This window comes from Gouania willdenowi, chromosome 15 (genome assembly GCF_900634775.1).
Source record: "Gouania willdenowi chromosome 15, fGouWil2.1, whole genome shotgun sequence".
NCBI lineage: Eukaryota > Metazoa > Chordata > Actinopteri > Blenniiformes > Gobiesocidae > Gouania > Gouania willdenowi.
Window position 1 is genome coordinate 33,710,086 of NC_041058.1, and position 24,845 is coordinate 33,734,930.

At 38.1% G+C, this 24,845-nt stretch overlaps 1 protein-coding gene across 1 annotated transcript; it reads left to right on the forward strand.

Moving 5' to 3' along the window:
• The first annotated feature begins 1,106 nt into the window (after window positions 1-1,106).
• Window positions 1,107-23,614, forward strand: cdk1 (cyclin dependent kinase 1). The gene is made up of 8 exons (XM_028468375.1): window positions 1,107-1,281; window positions 3,872-3,914; window positions 6,889-7,045; window positions 11,995-12,118; window positions 15,918-16,088; window positions 16,157-16,320; window positions 18,016-18,157; window positions 23,389-23,614. Exons 2-8 carry the CDS (start codon window positions 3,878-3,880, stop codon window positions 23,503-23,505), a joined length of 912 nt encoding a protein of 303 aa, XP_028324176.1. The 5' UTR covers window positions 1,107-1,281; window positions 3,872-3,877; the 3' UTR covers window positions 23,506-23,614.
• Window positions 23,615-24,845: the final 1,231 nt, after the last annotated feature.

Consider the following 24,845-nt stretch of genomic DNA (forward strand, 5'->3'; position numbering starts at 1 on the left):
TAAGTGGGAGCTGAACATCAGCTCCCTCATCAAAAAATCTCAGCAGAGGATGTACTTCCTGCGGCACCAGAAGAAGTTCAGTCTGCCAACAAAGATGATGGTGAACTTCTACAGCTCCATCATCCAGTCCATCCTCTGCTCCTCCATCACCATCTGGTACGCTGCAGCTACGGCCAAGGACAAGGCCAGACTGCAGCGTATCATCCACTCTGCAGAGAAGGTCATGGGCTGCAATCTGCCCTCCCTCCAAGACCTGTACGCCTCCAGGATTTTGAGGCGTGCAGGACAGATTGTGGTGACCCCTCCCACCCCGGTCATAAACTGTTTCAATCTCTCCCTTCTGGTAGGAGGTTTAGGTCCATCAGGACCAGAACCTCCAGACACAAAAACAGCTTCTTTCCCTCTGCCACCATCCACATGAACACACCCCCAGTCACCCACTGTTTTACTTTTCTCTTTATTCATTACTGTTATTGTTGTTACTTGGTTATGTATAAAGCACAAAATTCACAAATTGCAAAAAATAAATAAAGTCTGAATATTTATAAGAAAAGTTTGAATATATACAGTATAAGAAAAGTCTGAATATTTATTTTAAAAAAAATGTCTGAATAAAGTATACAGTATATAAGAAGTTTGAATATTTATAAGAAAAGTCTGAATATATATGAGAAAAGTTTAAATATATATAGGAAAATCTGAATATATATGTTCAGATTTGTACATATATATGTAAAAAAAAGTATGAATATATATAAGTATATAAGAAAAGTTTAAATGTGTGTGTGTGTGTGTGTGTGTGTGTGTGTGTGTGTGTGTGTGTGTGTGTGTGTGTGTATGTGTGTGTGTGTGTGGTTGAAATACAAGAGGCTTATCCAGAATAAATACAACATCCTTTCCATGTTTTTTTGTTGTGTATAGTAGGTCTAACTGGTTTTTATATTATAAAAAATTACAAACATATAAAGAAATACATATTTTAATAAAGTTTTTTCAATTTCATAACTCGATGCGCTGCACATGCGCAGTACCGAGTTCTTTGTGTTTGTCGTCACATCCGAGTGTTTAGCTATTGGTTATTTTGAAACCCAGGCGTGATCTGATTGGTTGAGTTTGAAACGCAGCTGCGTTGCCCGGTCTTTTCAAAAGCTTCTCAGCTCAGCTCAGCTAGCAGTAGTAGCAGTAGTATTAGCTTTACTGTAGCTTTAGTATTCATTACACAGCAGACAAAAACGGACTGACGCAGACAGCCCACCACGGAAAGCTCTTTTTCCACCACAGGTAATCTGTTTTCCCCATCGATGTGAACTTTTATGTGGTTTAAGTAAACACGATCCTCTCTGGTTTTAATGTTTGTTGTCATGGAAGTTAAACAAATACACCGTTGTCTTAGCATCGGTTAAGCTAATGTACACCTACAGCTAAAGGAAACGTCAACGCTAGCGACACACAGTGATTATCCTTCACAAAGCTTGACGTTACTAGAGGTAAAGTTATTCCTGAATATAGTAATAATAATAGGATTGGTGTGTTACTATCAAGTTGTAGATCTAACGCAGAGGTCACCAACCTTTCTGAAACCGTGCTACTTCATAGGTACTGTATAGTCTGAAGAGCTACCATTTAGAAAAACACTTATTAAACACCAAATATTCACGGTTTCACTTCAATCAGAGGTAAAGCTAATAAGAAAGGCTAACAGTAACTTAAAAAGGTAGGAAATGTTTATTTCATTACTTCATTTCCCCTAACCTTAATTTATGCAATTGTTTCATTTTCATAGAGAATTACAATCTATTTTACTAGCTAATGACAAGCAACTTTGAACTAATCGTAAAACATGTAACATTTGTAACAATAATGTTATTTTATTAAAATCATTCTGTCCAGGGTCTGCAAATGATCAATATCCTAATGCTGGTATAATTTCGGTGTTGATATTAATGTACACTGCTTTTGGTAAATACACCAATAAATGAAAATTCACTTTGCTTTTTTTTTTTTGAAAAGTGTTTTTAATATATATATATATATATATATATCATATTATATATAACGTACTACAACACATACACAAAATATGCAACACTGTCACAATGTTTCAGTGAAAATAAACATTTAAAGGTGGTTAATGTAATACTAAAACGTTATTTAACACTACTAAATACTAACTTCATCTGTGTTTGTCTTTGTGAGTTTGAATCCTGGAAAGATTTTATATGGACCTCATTGATGAATAGAGCTCCTGAGGGCCCCTCTCATGGTCCATGTGGGCTACCTGGGGCCCACGGACGCTGTGTTGGTGACCCCAGATCTAATGGTTGCTGTTTATTGCACGTTGTAATAAAACTACAATTCAATATATATATATATATATATATATATATATATATATATATAATAGGATGATAAGTTTAGACTTTCATAGGGAAATAACATGTTTACGGACTGAACAGTTAAAGAATATGTAGAATCAGTACGTATATTAAAAATGAAATAACTCAAAAGAAAGCCAGAGGTCTAGTCAGAAATCAATACATTCAGATTGTCGTAAACAGTTGAGGCTTGTTTGTATTTGACACATTTCAATGTTTTTTTAATAAGTTCATAATCTCATTCATTAACACTAAGAACAGTGGGTGGGGGTTATATCTTCTATAGCCCAGTGTTCAATTATACAGTGACCCACATTTTTTCCAATTACAATTATTTTTATCATCAAAGTCAATTACAATTACGCCCTCAATTATTAAAGTTCAGTTACAATGAATCCCAATTACTGAGCCTAAAATAAATAATAAACATCAACCTTCCTCTAGTGTTAGCTTTTTGTTAGCATCTATCAATCTATCATGTGCGTGTGTCTGTGTGTTTTGTGTTCCTCAAATATCTCTGTGAATCAGGATCAGACTGATCTGAGACTTTCAACATGGCTGCTGCTTTGTTCAGAGGTGTGCAACGTCGGATTTGTTTGGACAGCAATGATGCCGTTAATGAAGTATTTCATAAAATTGTCTTAAATTCAGCTTTGCAGAACAGCTCAATGGTGACAGGTATGCATGGTACCTCAGGATAAGTTGAAAGCTGCATAGAATCTACAGGAGTGACTACACAAAGGGATTTTAAAAATGACTAAAGTGGGTCTAATATCCTTAAAAAAAAAAAAAAAAATTAATCCCTAAATATTGACCAGCAGGTGTCCTCAGTGAGCAACGTTTGTAACTAAAGTAAGTGATGATAAAAATAAAAATTAGTTAAATAAAAATAGGCTTTTACTATATATATATATGTAGCCTATATTATGCTCTCTCAGTTCATTTAGTCGACTAGCTACACACACACACGCCTCTCTGTCAGCCAGCCGCAGATGTATGCTGGCCTATATTACGGTGTTAAATATGGAACCTCACACTTTTCTATAGCAATACAAACTTCCTACGGGCACTGCATTAGTCTCTTATAACAGCTCGGAAATCAGCTGTAAATTACACTACAAACAAATATCTATCATCTAATGTACTTCCTATCTATTGGTTACCTTGTTAGGCTTCATAATCAATGAAAGTACAGGTTTTAATTTTTTTGGTGTGGGCGTCTAAGCCTTTTTTGTGTCAGTAAGTATACCCCTAGATTGAAATTTTTTTTAATTTTAAATTGATTATACCATAATTGTAATTACATATCAATTACACAATTGCAATTATAATTGACCTCAACCCTGCTGTGTACTGTCTATTTTATAATATCAGAGCTGAATGGGTTTGTGAATTAGAGTGAGTGTGGACTGAAGGCCATCAGAGAGAAATCTTCACTCCATCATGATCAATCATTAAAAAGATCAATAATTATATTGTTGTTTTTTTTTCTCCAGGAAATCATGGAAGACTACTTGAAAATAGAGAAAATTGGTGAAGGTCAGTATCTAGTGTTAAAATAGTCCACGTCACAGATCTGAGCATTAATACAGGAAAGAACAAAGTTTTTTATGTATGTATATGTTACAATTTCTACTTTTCATGTGTGCGTTTGTTTTTTTTGGTAGTATAGTATCGTTGTCATTTTCTATACTTTTGTCATTTTGTTTGGTTTTTTTTTGTTTTCATATTTTGCTGTAGCCTTGTATTTGTGGATTCTTTTTGTGTACCTTTCTCGTCATTTTGTGTGTTTTTGAAAACTTTTCTTTTTGTTTTAGACAGATTAATAGCTTTATTGATTCCACAGTGGGGAAATTTACCGTCATGGCAGCTCACATCAGATAAAGTGCTGTAAAAAAAGACAACAGAAAGCAACACACAGGAAAAACCCAAACAACACTGAAAAATAGTGCAATGAAGATAGATAAACAATACAATAATATAGGTATAGCAGGGCTCGAAACTAACTTTTCCAGTCGTAGCACAGGTGTGACCAAGCTTTTCAGTTGGTTGCACCATCACAGAATTTGGTCGCACCCTTTTTTTGAACCGGGGGGTGGGGGGAGTGTACAGCATAGCTGTACTTGATTTAACTTAACAATAGCATAACCAATTTAGCATCTGCATCAGGGATGTAACGATTCACTCAACTCCTGATACAATTCTCTCACGATTTATTTTACAAAATGGGACTGTAGACAAATGATGACTGAAAAATATTCCTTTATTTTTTGGGGGGGGAAAAAACTGTACTATACGGTATTATTTTCCTTTTACTTTTCATTGTCAAAAGAAACTATTCAAAACAATGCAATTTAACTAAAAATAAATCTTGAATGAAATAAATAAAGGAATAATACAAATGGATATAATACAAATACCTTTTAATTTAAATTCTCGTTCTATAGTAAACAATGCAAAAGTGCATAATAGTTCTTTTTCTTTTTAAAAGTGCAACTGAAAATGTATTTTGTGCCTTAACAATTGGACTTTAAAGGAAAAAAAAAACAGTCATTGCACTGTATTTACGTTAGATATTTGTTTGGACCAGCAGAGGGCGCTGGTAACCCAATGGTCGGTTGCCATGCAGATATTCTTGCAGTGAAGAAGAAACTCTATGCTAGCAGACAGAGCTAATAGAAAAACGTGACTTTTACAGATATTCACGTAATATTACAGATATTCTTTCGGTGCTAAAGGGGTAAAGAATCATTTATGAACATGTTTAAGAGTAGATGGCGGCCAGAAAGAAAGTAGTTGCAGATTCCGCCCACTGCCTACACTTTAAGACGAGGAGGATAAATGTATAGCCCCCTTAAAAATGACAACTCTTCATCGGACTGCTCCACACTCGCCATCTCTGCTGCTTCATCAAATCTGTAGTGGTTGTGTGTGTGGCGCATGTGCTGGCACATGTGTAAAAACACTGGTTCTGATTGGCTACCATGAAACATAACCCACCTCCTCACTACAGCTGTGTATGAAGCCAGGGGTGCTTTCAGATAACAGTTTATTTAATCAATGCATGTAACGCACCACATTTAACGTTCAGTAACTGTAACGGCGTAAAAAGTAATTAGTTAGATTACCCCGTTACTGACAAAAAAACACTGTTATTCCAAACACTGGTGAACATATATATCACTCAAATGATGGAGACGGGGGAAAAAAAACCTCCAGCACCTGAGGTTACGTTATCGCAGTAGTGAAAACCTTAAAACCGATGCGATTAAGGTTAATCGTTCAGCCTTAAATACAATGTACTAAGGCTATTTAAAATAAAGTTGCTCAAATCTCAAACATTAAATGTGGATAAATCAAAATGTTAAATGGTGACTTCTCCCAGTTTTTTTAATGCAGAAAGCACTGCTTAGTAACAGCAAAGTTAATACATTTACTACTAATTACATTAGTTAGATTAATCAGCCAGTGTATCGACCAATGTTGAATAAACGGTGATGGCTAAAATCGGCCTCACCGATTGATCTGTCTAATCTTGCATGTTTTGCGAGTATATTTTGTCGTCATATTTTGTTGTTTCATTAAACTGTTTTTGTATTTTTGCTGTCATTTTGTTTAATTGTTTTTCTAATTGTGTGTTGTTGTTTTTTCTAATGTCGTTTGGTGTGTTGATGATAGTGTTTATTTTGAACAAATGCAATATTACCAAAAACAATATTACAATAAACAAAAAAGATACAGATGGCTTCCCTCCAAAAAAAGAAAAACAAAACAACAAATACATATTATATTAGTGCATACACACACTTTTTGTGTTTGAAAGGGAATGGGTGGAAGTATAAACGTATTAGTTCCGCCCCTTTTCCTGCATTTCATTAACAAAAAACATATTACACACTTGGAAAATTGTCATACAACGTAAATATATTTTCTTTTAAATTGCTTGATATTTGTACACTATTTAATTTCTATTAACAAACTGTTCCAGAATCTTATTCCACTTACTGATGCATAAAAGCTTTTCCTTATTGTCCACACACTCAGACCTAAAATATTTTTGTTTTTGCTTTTTTAAATAATTGTCGTTTTTTTGTTCTAATTTTGTGTTTTTGGAGTTTTATTTTAGGAACAGCATGAAATTAGACTTCAATCATATTTTAAATTCCTTTTTAAAGTTTTTTTTTTAATAAATTTATAAGATGAAATGGTGTTAAAACTGTAGCTTTGCATCTTTTGTGTGTGTGTTTGAATGTCTCATCACACTCAGATGATGGAGTGTTTTCCTCATGTACAATATTTGTTTCCTGTTAAAACACAGATCATTTTATGGTCAAATTAAAATCAATCCTGTGGAGAAGTTTTCTTATTCTCCATCACTGATGCTTTCTAATGTGGAAATGTTTTTCTTCTCCTTTTGTTATAAAATATTACCCTTGATAATGCTGTATGTTCGTAACTATGAGTTTGTGTTGTTTTCTGGTACAATTGTAATGAAAGTGAAGTGGTTTCACAGGTACGTATGGGGTGGTGTACAAAGGCCGACATAAGACCACAGGACAAGTTGTGGCGATGAAGAAAATTCGTCTGGAAAGCGAAGAAGAAGGAGTTCCCAGCACTGCAGTCAGAGAGGTTTCTTTACTCCAGGAGCTGAAGCATCCAAACGTTGTCCGGTGAGCCTCGACTTTTGGAATTGTTCAATCTTAACTTTCTACTTAAAATAAATGTAATATTTCCCACAGGATTAAAAACCTTTGAGTAATATCATTCCTGACACAGAGTGAAGTCAGTTACCATCAGCGATGTAAGGATATATCCTAAATCGACTAAAAGTAGCGCCAAATCAGAATAGATTTAAATGGATACAGCACAGTATATGTTTCAATAATCTGCTTAACAGATTACTTGGTTCAGCCCGTACATTTGGACCAAAAAAGAAGACCTGAAGTCTTAACACGTTTCAACCAGATCAGTGGTTCTCAAACTTGTTTGGCTCAAGTACCTCATTTCTCATATTTCTAAACAGGGTTTTCACAGCATAAGGGCATCGCGTGGTGTGCATTTTGAAATGTATAACTCTCAGAAGACCAAATTTAGTGAGATAAAGCTAGGGTTGAGTATTTAATGGAGGTAGATTTGTGGCTTTATTATTCAATAATTTAAAAAAAACCTTTTCAACCAAAGAAAAAGTGTTTAAATGCAAGTATTTGTGTCTCCAATATTTTTTTGCATTTGAACACTTTTTCTTTGTTTGAAAATTATATATATCCACTAATAAATACTTAGAAACTGTAAACACAAGATATAAAATTTTATTCAAACGTCTGATTTCAAGATGCGTTTTTCAAAATTAAATGCAGTATTATGTGAGATCTGCAGTAATATTTGAACAAACACGCACAGGACGTGCGCATGTACACACACATGCGGAGGATGTACACAGTAGAGCTTTAATCAGGCCTAACCTGTGCAGTCACAGGGAAGTGCTTTGCTTTTTTTTTTTTAATGACAGTATTAAAAGTGATGCCGCTTTTTTTATGACTCAACTAGTATGAACATCACGAGTAGTTTCATGTGCAGCTACACGCTACGTCTGGTTGAAGCTCTGTTTATATTGGACGTAATTATGATTACCAAGCGTAGGATGCACTCAGGCAGAATTGGGGGCAGCTAAGTGGCTGCAGGGGTCCTCAAGGTGCTCAGGTAAAGACGGAGCTAATCACCTGTGAAATAGACGGTGCGGCTGATGTATGATGATGGTACCGATTTTTTTTTTTTTTTTTTTTTTAAAGGAAATAAACTACAGAATATCCTCCCTACTTTGCTGAAAATTGAAGGTGGAGCCATCGCTCCGTAGGGAGCAAAATTACAACCTCGGGGGTAGGGGTGTCATGATCCGATATTGATATTGGTCCGATATCAGCGAGAAAATGAATATCGGATTTTATCGGACTGCATCTTAAATCTCCGATATATGTTACATTATATTTATTCAATTGTAGAATATTGTAGATATTATATTGAAGGTTAAAATGTATGCAACCGTATAGCCATGCATGCTGATGAATAGTTGACTTAACTGTAGTTGAAGAAAAGATTGACAATGACTCGAGATATGACATTTGCAAAATGTTTGTCAATATTAAGTTTTTCTGCTACAAGCAGTGGCTCTAATAACAGGTCATTTTTTTTAAAATATAATTTTAAAAGAAGACGTAACAAAAATGTTTTAAATAACAGCAAAGCATAACAACAGGTTACATGTATTCAGGTTTTTTTATTATTATTTTGCAGAAAGGCTGTACTTGAATTAACTTAACAGTAGCATAACCAACTTAGCATCTGCATCCATGGAATTCAATTCAGAGGGTCCAGCTCTGATAGTGGGGTCTCCTAACCAATGAATAGAAATTATATACAGTTAAAATTTAATAGAATGTTTGATTTGATTCATATTGATCATGTAAATGGAAACTTAAAAACAGTTTAAAATAAAATAAATTGATAAAACAGTATCTTGCATCTTTAAATTCTTACGCATCTCAGTTTACATGAACACAATGTTATATAAAGAAGATTTTTTTTTTTAGTTAATGTATTTGAAAGGCTACAAAAAGTAACTTGAATTTGATAACACATGATCATGTGATCAACACATGCTAATTACTAATATCTTGCCACACATAAAACATACATATTTAACCTGCAGATTGGTGGTTAAATGAATCTGTTCCCACACAATTAAATTCTCTATTTTCTTCCACAATAGTGTTTTAGTTGGTTTAGTTATCTTACCAGGGATTTAAAACTTAAGGTTAGTCACAGGAAAGTTCATGGTCTGTAGATGTTGCAGGAGGTAAAGTAGGAATGTGCTGAGTCATTGCACAATGTCATTTATTTTAGGTTAAGAAATTGTTATATCTTGATTTTTTTGTCATTAATTATTAACTGCCTCTGAAAAAAACCTATTGAAATAGTTATTTTTTTTTTACAAAGCTATAGGGAGCCATTGCATAAGAGCCACGTTAGGCCCCAGAGCCGCAGGTTGCAGACCCCTGCCCTGGAAGAACCACAGCTGAACATTTGGCCTGGTATCATAGTCCATCAGTTCTGGTCCCTCCATGATGATTCTGATGAGGTCATCTTTGGTGTGGAATTGTGTATGCACTACGTGTGTACACTCTCTATTCCGCTCGGCGCATTCTTCCTCGCCCCAGGTTTCATAAACGCGCCCCACATGTACTCGGTCACCTGCTTGGTGAGCTCAGCACGCTCTACCTCGCCACGTCCGCTCGTCGTGCCTCGTATGCGCTTTGTTGCTCCATGTGCTCGGACGCCTGTCCCTAGTGTTGGTGACGCAGCAGCTGTGTGTGTTTGTCCCCAGTGTCCGTGAATGCAGCACGGACCGTGTCTGTCCCCAGTGTTGGTGACGCAGCAGCTGTGTGTGTTTGTGCCAGTGTTGGTGACGCAGCAGCACTGTGTGTTTGTCCCAGTGTCCGTGAATGCAGCACGGACCGTGTCTGTCCCTAGTGTTGGTGACGCAGCAGCTGTGTGTGTTTGTCCCCAGTGTCCGTGAATGCAGCACGGACCGTGTCTGTCCCCAGTGTTGGTGACGCAGCAGCTGTGTGTGTTTGTGCCAGTGTTGGTGACGCAGCAGCTCTGTGTGTTTGTCCCAGTGTCCGTGAATGCAGCACGGACCGTGTCTGTCCCCAGTGTTGGTGACGCAGTAGCTGTGTGTTTGGGGACATGGCGGTGCGTGTAGTGCTCATATCGGACCCTGATTCACAGGAGGAAGACTCAACAGGACAAGGAAGTTTTCTCCTTTCCTCGCTCCACCTCGCTGGTGTCCCCCCTTTGTCTGACTACAACATTTTGCTTAGAAAACTATTTTAAAAACATCTGTAGATCTTAATGATGGAATGAACGAGTGATAACAAACATTTTAAAGAATCTCATTTTTTAAATAGGTGGAAAGAAACAGTATTTAGTTCAGTGGTTCTCAACCTTTTTTGGATCGTGACCTAATTTTAAGATCAAGAATTTCTGGCGACCCCAAAGACATTTTTTTTTCTAAAATTTGTTTTTAATCATGTTTGAGTTCAGACCTAGTTTTTTTTTAATTTATTTATTTTTATTTTGTTTTTTGCGTTTTAGTTGAATTAGATTAACATAATAACAATTTAAAAATTTCAAAAATGAATTTTAATTTTTCAGAAATTTTATGCAATTCTGCATGGGGTCTTGACCCCAAGGTAGAAAAACACTGATTTTGTGGCTCCTGAATAGATTTATTTCTATAGTTTTTATTATTTCCAGTTTGTTTAACTTTCCCCAGTAATAAATGAAGAAATGTGCAGTTTATTTTTGTTTTGAGCTCAAAAAGTTTGTAAGAAGAAAACAGTAGTTAAAAAATATTCCTGCCAATTTAGAAAAAAAGAATCTTTGATTTTTTTAAAAAAAAAAAAAACATTTAAAATTGGGAATCAAATCATTAGTTGAGTGTATTCTCACAGCTCTTTTTACTATGATTAAGCCTGTGCCTATATCGCATTTTGCTGGACGATATATTGTCCCACAAATTATTGCAGATAAACGATAATTTTGTCAACATTTTTTAGACCAAATTAACCACTAAAGTAATGATAACATCATAATAATGCAAGTACACCCTTTCAAATACAATCAACTTTCTCTTTAGTAGTTTTTATCATTGTAATCTGAATGTCAAGAACTTAAATATCTTAAACAAATAAAACAAACAATTAAAATAAAATAGACTCAGTTTCTGTTAGCAAAAAAAATGCACTTTAATAAATATCACAAACAAAAACAATAAAATAGACCCGTCTCTGTTAAGAAAAAAAACCACACACAACCTCTTCTTCTTATGGGCAATTTGTATTGTCGATCAAATGTTCGTCGCATTACTTGAAATGCTGTCTTTTCGACTGTATTTAAGGGCAACATCTCTTTTGCAATGTAGCAGACAGGACTTTCGGTAAACACACACCATTATATTTACTCTGTCGACGCCTCAGTCAGCGTTGCCTGTTGGGAGGAAGGCTCTGCATCGCTAGGTACTGTATTTTTCCCTAGCTGGGACAACTGGTTATGCTTTAGGTGGGTGTGCTGGTTTGTTGTGTTGCCCTTTTTTGCTGCCACCACTTTTGAGCACAGTTGGCATACTGGCTTGTCCGTGTCGATCAGCTCACATTGGTCATTTGGTTTAAAACCGAAATATTCCCACACCGATGTTGTGGCCTTTGGCTTGTCAATCACCAAATGTCTCCGAGACACTGACGTTACCTTGTGTTGCTCCTCATGAGACTCACTTACTGCTCTGTGTGTATGCCAGTGGCCCCGCCTCCCACCACATAGACAAAGAGATTACATGACTGACATGAGTTATCCAGCCTGTTTGGAGGCGAAAGATGAAGAAAACAAAATACGCACGCATTTGGCAATTTGGGAAACTTATCAAGTTAATTTTAATTTATCATCTGGTTAAATGGTTTATTGATTATCAGCCCAGGCCTCACCATGATTTAATTCTGTGCAGTTCTAAAAATGACCCTATTGTTTGAATGCATCTGTACTGTATCTTGTTTTTGTCTCGTCACAGACTCCTGGATGTCCTGATGCAAGAGTCTCGTCTCTACCTCATCTTTGAGTTCCTGTCTATGGATCTGAAGAAGTACTTGGACTCCATCCCCTCTGGTCAATACATGGAGCCAATGCTAGTCAAGGTAATTCCACCAACACAGACGTATATTATGCAGCTGTCTGTCATGGTTCCAAATTAATCATTTCATTCAATGGAATTTCAAATTCCACCCAGAGTTCCTCAAGACCCTTGATGTTGTGGGGCTGTCATGGTTGACATGACTCTGCAGTATTGCGTGGACATTGGGGGCAGTGCCCCTGGATTGGCAGACCAAGGTGGTGGTTCCCCTTTTTAAGAAGGGGGATCGGGGTGTGTTCAAACTATAGAGGGATCACACTCCTCAGCCTCCTCCTCCAGTATCCCTTCCTGGTATAAGGGCTATCCAGGGGTACTGGAGAGGAGGGTCTGTCGGATAGTGGAACCTCGGATCTGGGAGGAGCAATGTGGTTTTCATCCTGGTCGTTTAACTGTGGACCAGCTCTACACCCTCAGCAGGGTTTTTGACAGTTCATGAGAGTTTGCCCAAACAGTCCACATGTGTTTTGTGGACTTAAAGAAGCCATTCGAGCGTGTCCATCTGGGATTCCTGTGGGGGGTCCACTGGGGGTACAGGGTATCAGGTAGTCAGAGTTTGGTCAGCATTGCCGGCAGTAAGTCGAACTTGTTTCCAGTGAGGGTTGGACTCTGCTAGGGCTGCCTTTTGTCATCGATTCTGTTCACAACTTTTATGGACAATATTCCTAGGCGCAGTCAGGGCTTTGAGAGGGTCCGGTTTGGGGGCCTCAGAATTGCATCACTGCTTTTTGCAGATGATGTGGTCCTGCTTGCTCCATCAAACCATTACCTTCGACTCTCACTGGATCGGTTTGTAAGTGTGAAGCGGCTGGGATGAAAATCAGCATTTCCAAATCTGAGTCCATGGTTCTCGACCAGAAAAAGGTGGAGTGCCTTCTCCGAGTTGGAGATGAGGTCCTGCCCCAAGTGGAGGAGTTCAAGTAACTCGGGGTCTTGTTCATGAGTAAGGGAAGGATGGAGCGAGAGATCGACAGGAGAATTGGTGCAGAGTCTGCAGTGATTCGTTGTGGTTAAGAGGGTGTTGAGCCGAAAGGCGAAGCTCTCGATTCACAGGTCAATCTACGTTCCTACTCTCACCTATGGCCATGATCGCGGGTACACCGACCGGCTGGTAGGGTTTTATCTGATACCGTTGCCTACTCGATATTTTTTAAACGGTTTCAGTGCTTAAACCAATAGTTTTTAAAAAAAAAAATTTTTAGATGAAACCGCATACACTTTGTTCAGGGCCAAATTGAACACAATATTACTTTAAATAATATATACAAGAAACATATGGAAATAATGTCAAGAAAAAACATTTAAATAATATCACATAAAACAATATTGTATGAAACTATATAGTACTGGAGATTAATATTGTTATGATTTATTTGTCAATCATTAATAGTCTGTAAAAAAAAATGTATCTATTTTAAAACATTTTTTAAAACTTATAGGGAGCCATTGCAAAAAAAGTCAAAGAGCCACAGGTTGCAGTAAAACCCTGAGCGAGCTAATCTGTTGCATTTCTGTGTTAATGCAAAACTGTGTCTTCTAAATGTGGTGTTAAAGCTTAAGTTCAACATTTTGTTTACAAACACGACTTGTTATGAGCTTAACATTAAACAGAAAGTCAGCGAACACTGAGAAATGAGGCATCGAAGTGTTTGTTCTTATTTGGTCTGGTTACTACCGTTTACAGCAGAACCGGTGCCATACTGGTACCGCGTTTTGGTACCCAACCCTACCGACTGGTGTGTGATGTGTGCATGAGGGTGGTCATTTGGAGGAGGCATATGGTGCTGTTGGTGATTGACATGTAGGTAAAAGGACTTCACTCATAGAGGCTTTCATACCGAAGTGTTTTACACAGAGTCACATTTACCTGTTACACATTCACAACCAGTTTGATGATCAGATGGAGACGGAGACAAACCTTAAGCCTCATGTTCGCAATTAGAATGTCATATTTTGTAATTATTATTGTCATTATTATTGGTAGTAGTAATGCATTGGCTGATAAGGGTGCTCTCCAAACGACTGAGCCAATTAGAACGAGCAGGTAGGCGGGCTGCTATACTTTTACTATTACTATAGTTCAGTTTAACGGAGATTTCTGTGCAGCGTAATTTCGGGTCTATAAGCCGCTACTTTTTTTCCCACGCTTTGAACCCTGCAGCTTAAACAGTGACTCGGCGTGATCGCTCCGCGGTAGTTCACAGAAATAACAGAGGGAGCAGTGTATCATTCTGGATCCAGTAAAAAGTGACCCTAAAAAGCTGTGAATGGACTGATATGCTGATGCAGGACAGTGAGGAGATGAGTTTATGTGGAGAAGAAAACTCATCAGTTGAAACACGGAAATCTCTGAAATCTAACATGTATACAGCAGCTCGCCTACCTGCCTGTTCTGATTGGCCAAGTTGTCTGAAGGGCACCCTGATCAGCCATTAGTGCGTCCTATGTTACGCTGTGGTCTTTGTGTAGATTTTTCTTTGAAAATTGCTAAATTATTGGAATGCAACCCATATAAAGGTGAGCTTTATAGCCCGGAAATTACAGTATTTTGATGAGTTTCCATCTCCACATGAAGTTATTTATATTTGAGCCTTTTATAGTTGTGGTGTTTCCTGTTTTATTAATTTCATCTACAGAGTGTAAATGTTCACTTTCTTCTACTTACTGCAGGGGGTGAGTTAGGTAGAGTCCAAGGGTGAGTTTTTCTTTGGCTTTATGTGTTGCACTTGCTTTACAAATTTGTGCTGTTAGTTTTATTTTGTCACTAAAAACCACTGTTTTTTTAAAGTTGACAAGAATGCGTCAATGTGTTCAGGATTAACCGTTTACATGCCACCCTCCTTTGTATTGTTATGTTGCCAGCATTAGTTATTAGTTTTTCATTTGGAATAATGAAAATAAAAGATTTGGGGTCAGTTTTCATTCCCTCCTCTTCTTTTAAAGACAACAGCTTCAACCTGTTTAAAATGAATTACAGTTTAATGTGGGGGCCAGACTCCATGCTGATGTTTATTTAGATTTACTGATCCATGTATTTCACCAATAGGTTTGTTTTTTTTTTTAGTTTTCTAATTGGACGGCCTGGCTGTAAAGCAGATTATCTAAGAAGAGCTTTAGGGGTTTTTAATGTCGACAAATGGCTTCTGTTTCACCGTTTTATGAAATGTAAATAAATAAAAAAACACAAGTGGGACTTGCAGTATTGTTGTTATTCCACCCTAAATTTGAAATTACCAAAACTGTTGCATATCAGAACTCTGTAGCCAGTTTTACACAAATATTCCTGTTTGAGTTGAATAAGGGGTTATTTCTGTTTTGTCCTTGCATTTTAATATTAAAGATGGAGCTGTGAGGAGAATATGTTTATTCTGTTTCTTTAACATGTAGTAAAGTACCTATTAAAGACTTTTTCATACAATTGATTTGTTACTGCTTTTTGCAGCTTGTTCTGCTTAACATCTTCTTCTGATAATCAACTGGAAATTGCTTTAAAACAGACAAATATTTTCTCACTTCCTTCTTGATCGATTTTAATTTTCCTGTCATTTTGTATTTTTCTGAAATTCTATGTAATTTTTGTAGACTTTTCGTTTAATTGTTGTCTTTTGCATGCATCAGTTGTCCTTTTGTGTATCTTTGTTGTTCTTTTTTGTATAGTTTTCTGTAATATGTTTTTTTAGTTTTAGTATATTTGCTGTTTTGTGTAGGTTTTTTCCCTTTATTTTTTGTATGTTTACTTGAATAGCTGCACTTGGGGCTCCAGTCGCCCTTGTCTGATCTGTACCATGTTGTTTCCAACCCTTTAGAGCTACCTGTACCAGATATTGGAGGGCATCTACTTCTGCCACTGTCGCCGAGTCCTCCACCGGGACCTAAAGCCACAGAACCTTCTGATTGATAACAAAGGCGTGATTAAACTGGCCGACTTTGGGCTGGCGCGAGCCTTCGGCGTTCCTGTCAGAGTTTACACTCACGAGGTGAGAACGCTACCCCACGCCCCCACAAACCAATAGAATATCAGCTGCTAATAAGAGGGGTTTTTCAGGTGGTCACTCTGTGGTACCGCGCTCCAGAGGTTCTCCTGGGTTCGCCTCGATATTCTACCCCCGTTGACGTGTGGAGCACCGGAACCATCTTTGCTGAGCTGGCAACTAAAAAGCCTCTGTTTCACGGAGACTCAGAGATAGACCAACTCTTCAGGATTTTCAGGTACTTGTTTATTCTGCATAATGTTCACATTTCCTTTGGGATTCACGAGGAGCTACAGCAAATGATTCATTTCTAGATCATTATAAACTTTTTTGATCAAAGAACGAGGTAAAGTTTTACACTTAGATTAAAGTATGGGGGTGATGCGTGCACAACCAAAAGCAGTGATTTAAATTTGGGACAGTGTCAAATAATATATATAATATTATAATGATTGCTTTTGACCTTTCTTTGATTTGATTTATTTTTGAACATGTGAAAACATAAACAATACATATCAAATAAAAGGAACGTCCCAAAACAAGTCAAAAATGCAAAGTAATGAGATTTCAAAGAAGCATTTACACGTTTAAAAATGAAGTAGGAAGAAGAAAAAATTGAGCTCTGTCACATTTGACCAGGTTGACTAATGAAACTGTTTACATTTAATTTTGTCCATCCTGATGGACACACCCTCATCAGGGCAACGACCCTGAGAAATGTTGTCAGAGAGAGAGAGAGACAGCGCTGCAGATCAGGATAAAGTAAAATGTAGCCGGTTTGTAATAGAAGGAAACAAACAGCTTAAAGTTGTTAAATCACCGTGTTAATGAATCGAGTCATTGCTAGAAGGAATTGTTATACTCGTAGTAGAAATCCTCGGTTTTTCTATTTTTCTCATGTGACTACATCCACAGTGGAGGCTTGTATCCTGGTCAATGGCCACGTGTACATGGGAGCTTTAATTCCTCTTTAAAGTGGAATAAAAGTTAATTCCTCTTTAACCTGACCTGGTAAACCGTTAATTCCTAATGCTAATTTAATTCTGAATTAAACTTAAATCTGAATTAAGTGGCTGGTTTATTCCAGTTTTAATTCTGAATTAGATCATTCCTCTTTCTTGTAAACACTTGGTTAAATTCCGCTTTAAGTTCATTCGGATTGTTTTGCGCACTGGTGACGACATAATCCAAGATGGCGGCAGTCCGGACTCCAGCCAAGACTATTTAATAAGAGCCTTAAAAGATGTGGATATAATGAAAAGAGTGGATGGACAGAGGCATAAACATCTAGACTTTCACACAAAAACACACTAGGGCCCAGAGGTAGAGTTAATGCGTCCCCGTACTGCATTTACAGGCTGTAATATCATCAGTTTATCATTTTACCAGTTGTTAGAGCTACTGTCTTTACCAGGGAGCAACTATTTATTCCTGGTGATTGTTTTCCAGAGGTTTACTGGGCTTTTTACCGGTGATTAGTTCCTATGTCTCTTCTGCTCCACGGTCCAAACTGAAACAGTTTGTTATTGTTGAGCTGCTGCTTCTAAACTACAATCAAAATAACAGTGAAAACAGTTCTCATGTGTGGTGTTCTGTGTTATAGCTGAAAATGAAAGGTTTGTTGTGTGTTTTTCCTGATAGACGTCATAGGTCACGTTCTCCGCCTGTCCAATCAGAGCCTTCTTAACCCCCAGACCTAAAGCAGAAATAACTAAAGCCGAATAAACCGGTTTTCCATGTAAACCTCAGTTTGGGAATGACTATTTCCATGTAAACACGAAGCAGAATAACTAGTTCCGAATTAACCGTGGTCAGTGACAGCATGTGCAAGATTTTTCAGAGCAAAATGGGAAAAAAAATCCCCGTCTTAAGAGCTCTAAACATGTCCTCAGTCTCCCTATGGCTGTAAAAACTGTTGATTGTCTTTCTGCAGGACTTTGGGAACCCCGAACAACGACGTATGGCCTGATGTGGAAAGTCTTCCCGACTATAAAAACACTTTCCCTAAATGGAAGAGTGCCAACCTGTCGTCTATGGTGAAGAACCTGGATAAGAAAGGCCTGGATCTGCTTGGGGTGAGAAACGCAACAACAGAATCAGAATCAGAATCAGCTTTATTGACCAGGTACAGTTTAGAACAATACGAGGAATTTGACTAGGTAGTTGCAGTGAGAGGAGACACATCAACACACCGGAGCAGCCATTTGCGGCGCCCACATATTTAGGTGAAAAAAGGGATCAATAACAGGAGGAGAGGAGGGGTGAGGGGAAAAAAAACTGCCAGTTTGAAACTGATTTCCCTAAACAGAGAAAGCAGTGTGAAACCAGGAAAAAAACCGCCTCTGCAAACATAAATGTAAGCATGACACAGTCAAACAACTCGAGACAAGGCATGTAGGAAGGGTTGGGTGGGAGGTTGGCTGGGGGAGGGGGTCAGGTGGGAAGAACAACAGGAGTCCAGCCGTTTGGGGACATGGGCGTGCTGCCAGTCGGCGCTGCAACCACGCCTCCATGCAGCTGCGGATGGGAGGTGGGGAAAGATGGCCGACGAGGCATTTGAAGTTGAAGACCTGTAGCTGCGTTACTGATAACCAGATGACGTGTGGAAAAGTTCAGCATCAACAGTTCCAGGAGGAATGTAGGGAAGGAGCGGGGGGAGGGAGTGGGGGTAAGAGCCGCCGTCTGCAGAAACTTCCTGGTGATAAGAGTTGAGACAACCTTGGCTTTAGCCTTGGCAGCTGGGGAGCCGAAAGGGAGATAAGCAATGTGATTTGATACAGGCTATGTTAATTTCCAATAGCCTTCTGTCCTGGGTCTCTCTGCTGTAATCCAATGAGTGGCCTAGTTTCCACTTCCAAGCCGGGTCTCGAACTTCTCCCAGTTGTTATCCATAACGCGTAGACGATCCAAAAGCAGCTCCTGCTTGCTTTTGATATCGATCAACACATGAGTCTGAGTGTTCAGAGCCCTGCTACATCCTTCAGAAATCACTGGCAGCTTTTCCAAAACAGTCGCCAGCGTAGTACGGACTTTTCGATAGATTAGGAAGCCACCAGTTCCGATCAGCAGCATGCCTACTATCATTATTCCAATCATGTAGATGTCCTCCACGTCTTCCACGGAAAGGATGGACAGACACACAACTCGCCACTTGTTCCAAGGGTCAAGTGTGTATCCAGCCGCAAACGTCCCGCTTGGACATGCGGGGTCACCACCCCTGGTTCTTTGCGTCGAAAAAATCTGATCGATAGCACTGAGAGACCAACTAATTAGTTCCATTATTCCGGTTTTGGATGAGTTGCAGAGAGAGGCTCTTGTTAGTTTCACAAGACCTGACAAAGCAGCAGCTAGGAGAGAGATAAGACGGAAGGGAGGGAGAAACAGAGAATGCGACTGACCTCGTCGAGAGAAGCAAGAAGAAGCCACCATTCACCATTTCATACCAAATACATTTGTTTTCAGCCCAAATAAGGAGTTGTGGGCTTTAGTTCCTCTTTAAGGGGATCTTTTACTGTTTTTAAAAATGTATCCGAAAGCCTTCCTTTTTATTTATTAGTAGATCTATGTATGGATGTAACGATTAAGGCAGTTAAAAATCAATTCATAGGTATCATGGTTCACATCGATATTCTGGAAATTGAAGTACTTTTTTTAAACATATATATAACATATATTTATCCTTCTCTTGTTGAAAAGTGTTGGCGGCGGGCGGCATCTGCTACAACTTTCTTTCTGGCCGCCTTCTACTCTTAAACATGTTCATAAATGATTCCTTACCCATTTAGCACCAAAAGAATATCTGTAATAATACATGAATATCTGTAAGAGTCACGTTTTTCTATTAGCTCTGTCTGCTAGCATAGCATCTCTTCTTCACTGCAAGAATATCTGCATTCCAACTGACCACTGGGTTACCAGCGCCCTCTGCTGGTCTAAACAAATATCTGACGTAAATACAGTCTAATTGTTAAGGCACAAAATATATTTTCAGTTGCACTTTTAATAAGAAAAAAAAGTATTATGCAGTTTTGCATTGTTTACTATAGAACCAGAATTTAAATTAATAGGCTTCTTCTTCATTTGTATTATTCCTTTATTTATTTGATTCAAGATTTTTTTTTGTTAAATTGCATTGTTTTGAATAGTTTATCAATGGATTCTTTTGACAATGAAAAATAATAGGAAAATAGTACAGTATTTTCCCAAAAAAAAAATAAACGTATAATTTTCAGTCATTTGTGTACAGTCCCATTTTGTAAAATAAATTGTGAGTGAATCGAATCGTATCGGGTGTTGAGTGAATCGTTACATCCCTAATGTCTAACAAAACACATTATTTTGCATCCATTTTGTCACCTTTTTAAAAATGTGACTACTTCACATTTTTAGAGCCTGTGTTCCTCCATCTTGAAATCATGTGATTGATGATGTCACACTGCTCCACTGCCTGTAAACATCCCATTGTTTTCTATTGGAGTGAAACATTCAGCCTGATTTATAGATCATTTAACAGCTTTTTAGATCATTTGGCAACTATTTCAGTCAAAATGACTTGTCAATGGCTTGTGCTGCTTTTGGTTGCTCTAAATTATCAGGAAAAGTTGACGGTATTGTGGAGGTCATTTTTTGGCTTCCAATTCCTGTTGGATCATCTAGACTATTGGTTGTCCTAATTGTCAATCATTCTGACGTAAGGCCGTCTTACGTGCTCTTCCCCAGCTAGTTTTTGCTTGCTGCGCATTTGCACTAAACATGTGTTCACACCGAATGCGACTGGAGTGACTGAAGCGACTAGATTACATTCAAATCAATATAAATGATGCACCCTCAAGTTATCTCCCCTCAAACAACGTGACTTGTGTGATTTGAGCAACTAGTCAAGCGTGACCTCGTCGCTCAAAGTTGAAAAATTTTTACTTTTTAAGCGACTTCAAGCTACAACTCCCCCAGCCGTCACTGTCTGTAGAGCAGGCAGAAGCCCCTACCACCCGCTCCAGCGGAGGTCTGCAGCCAGGACCTCTTGAATTTAGCGGGGCAAAATTAAAGCGGTTAACTTCTTGAATAAGCCTTCATTCTGCGTGAACTCATCCTTTAGTAACACCGTAAGTTGATCGTTTAAACCGTAAAAGCGGCGTCGTCTATGATACGGCCAGAGAAGAAGTGATCAACCCTCTCTCTCCCCTGTGAGCGGCAGACACACACACACACTTTACCCTGGGCATCACATCACTGGAGCGATGAAGTGACTAAAAAGCACCATTATGTTTAAGCAACTCATCACAGGCGATTGAAATGACTGCAGTCGCTACAGTCGCGTTTGATGTGAACGCACCTTTACAAGTGTTCATGTGTCTCGTAAGCTACGGTTTCAGCCATTTATTGAAGCTCGCCATTCTCACTGAGTAAGTAAGCTTGTATGGGCAATGCCAACACAAACTGGGCTTGGGCACGCTCTCTTTAAGTAGGCGTTCCCTCTTGGGAGCAAGTAGAGTGTTGCATATGTGCATTTTTTTTTTTTTTTTTTTTTTTTTTTTTTTTTTTAAAAAAAGTGGAGGGGGTGTTTCTTTTCTAAACTTTGGGAAAATCCTCCTCTATACCTTTAAAGATGTCGATGTAAACCTTTTGTTTACAGAAAAAGGATGAAAACACTTGTGACCTTGAAAAATCTGTGACTGCAGGAGGGGACAGTTCCAACTTTGTGGTTTGGTAGTAGACGGTGAAGCAGAGAAGAAGAGCTCTTATGTCTAGGAGCAAAAGAGTGTAACAAAACCATTTGGAAATGTTCAAAACCCAAACAATTTATTTATAATTTAACAAATGGAGCAATTGAAATCAAATAAACAAGTGCAGTCACAAAATGCTGTGGCAAAAACCTAACTACAAACGACACCTTGCGACTCAAACAAAAGTAACAACTAAGGAAATCACAAGGTGCAAAGGACTATATAAAAGTTCCAACAATCAAAAACATTATTTTAACAATTATCAAACACACACAATGTTACAGCAAACTGCTAGTCAGTGGCGTCTAGTGAATGTGAATGAGGTCCTTTTAAACTGCTGGGGCTGATTGAAGGTGATTGGTTGGAGGCTGGTCAGATTACCAGTTTGTGAAGGGCAGCTGCTGATTGGTGAGTAGGTGTAGTAGTGGAAGAGAAGGACCAATCCAGAACAGAAGATGAAACCATCTGCTTTGCATGTGGGTGGAGTCTTGAAGGAGGCTGGGACCAATCTCAGGTGTGCACCAAACACAACACACACACACACAGGGCAGGGAGAAACGGCAGGTTGTACTCTCACTCTGGTGGCTGGAGTTAGAGTAGGACTCCCACCCAAAAGTCCTTCTATCCTCAGGGTTTGTGTCTTCAACAGTCCATGATTTACTCTCTAACTTCAGCCACCACAGCGTGTCAGCGCACTGTTTATGGGAGAGTAAAGGTCCCTGAGGAGAGCTCCTCTTCTCTGCTTATTTGTCTACCACCAAACCACAGAGTTGGAACTTGTTTTATCCTCTTTCTGTAAACAAGAGATTTACATCAACATCTGTAAATGAATAGAATATTTAGAGCAACCAAAAGCACCACAAGTTATTTTGACTGAAGAAGCTGTTAAATAATCTAAATAGCTGTTAAATGAATGTTTCACTCCAGTAGAAAACAATGGGATGTTTACAGGCAGTGGGGTCGTGTGACATCATCAATGATTTCAAGATGGAGGAACGCAGGCTCGAAAACTGTAAAATAGTCCCATTTTTAAAAGTTAATAAAATTAATATGGTTCATAATAATGAGTTTTGTTAGAAATTGATGTAATAAGTACATTTCAAAGATTTTTGGCCATTTTAAAATTCCATTTTTAGAAATATTTCATAATTTTTTTCAGATTTATTTATTTTTTAACTCTTGTGAGGAAACAAAATAAATGGTAATTAAAAAAAATGAAACAAACATGTTTGTTAAAATAAAAATGTAATTTAAAACTATGTGTAAGCTACAATTATAAGGGCGACGTACTGAATGAACGGTCCCCGGAAACATTTCCCCAGAGAAACGTTCTTTGCCTCACGATGACAGCGTTTTATTCACATTGAGTCACTGTCCGTGTTCAACAGTGGATTGGGTTTTTCGTTGGTCGATTTCGTTAACATGGAAATCATATTGTCCTAGATATGGTGCAATGGTTTTGCCATGAGAAATAATATTTATCTGTAAATATTTTAAATGCTGATGAATGAGTCTGATTGAGTCTTTAGTAATGATTTTTAATCTCGTTGTAAACAACATGATGGTTTGTCTTTGTGCTTCAGAAAATGTTGATCTACAATCCTCCAAAGAGGGTCTCTGCACGTGAGGCCTTGACTCATCCCTACTTTGATGACTTGGACAAGTCCACGCTGCCTGCTGCCAGCATCAACAACATCTAAACGCTCTCCTTTCTGTCATTTTGTAAATATTTGTGTGTGTGCGAAAATGTCCTAGTTTTACAAGCAAAGTGTTGTTGAGCAAATGATTCAATAAAAGTCTAATATCTGACATGTTTTATTCTTTCACTATAAATGCTACTTTAACACTTTTTAACCTGTGTGGTCAATTGTGTTGCTTAACGAGGGGAGGGGCTTATCCAGCAAAGTTTCATTAATAGCATGTTTTTAAATGTTTTGGACCCAAAAAAAAGCTTTAATAATAATATTGTTCCTTATGGAGCAGCAGAGTCTGAGTAAACAGGCTTATCTCAACGAACACTTTCACTCACCCTACATCACTACATATCCTATATTTGTCACTGTCTCTTCTGGCTCCAACCCTCCTCCCTCCCAGCGGTTGGTAAGTAGGAGGCGTGCCATAAGGGCAGCACCACACTGTGGCTGACCTGTGAACTACCCATCCTAAAGACCAGTCCCCTGTGCTAACGTGCTGGTGTATTGAATTGAATGTTGTGTTTGTGGGTTTCTGTCGCAATGTTGCCGAAGATTTTTTTTTTCATGATCCCAAACTCTGCCCCTCTCAACAAGGGACAAGTTTGGTTTTTGCCTTTTTTTTTTTATCTCTTCTTCCTCCCCATTGTTGTTATCCCATTTCTCATCTGAATAAGGGGCGCCGCCCTTGTGGTGAACCACAGTTCTCCCACTCCTGTGCTCCCATGTTATGATTGTCTTTTCATGTTTTCTTGGACGGGATGAAACTGAAATGTAATTTCGTTGCTCTGTAACATGTGCAATGACAAATAAACTCAACTCAACTATGGAGCAGGAACATCAAACTCTTTAGTTCAAAGCTCACAACCTTGATCTGACAAGACAATAATATTTAACTTTATCCTTTTGTTTTAGTCAAAAAAGTAAAAGTACATTTGGAAAATCTTTAGATTTACTAAACTAGCAAAAAAGAAGTGTTTATATCATAGAGTGAACTTGTGGTTTACAGGGTTCACTAGAGCCTAATTTGGCCCCCAGGCCTTGAGTTTTACACATTTTATTTATTTTTGTGTTGATTCATACATAATATCTATATATAAAGCAAGGAACCTCTGTGTCTCAATTATCTCAGCGGGTCAGGATCAGATTGTCCTGAGACTTTCAACATGGCTGCTGCTTGGTTCTAAGGTGTGCAACGTTGGATTTTTTTAGCATTGCAATGATACTGTTCATAAATTATTTCCTAAAATTGTCCTAAATGTAGCTCAGAAGCTCAATGTTGACAGGTAGTCATGGTAACTCAGGATAAATTGAAAGCTGCATAGACACTGCACAAAAGGCTTTTAGAA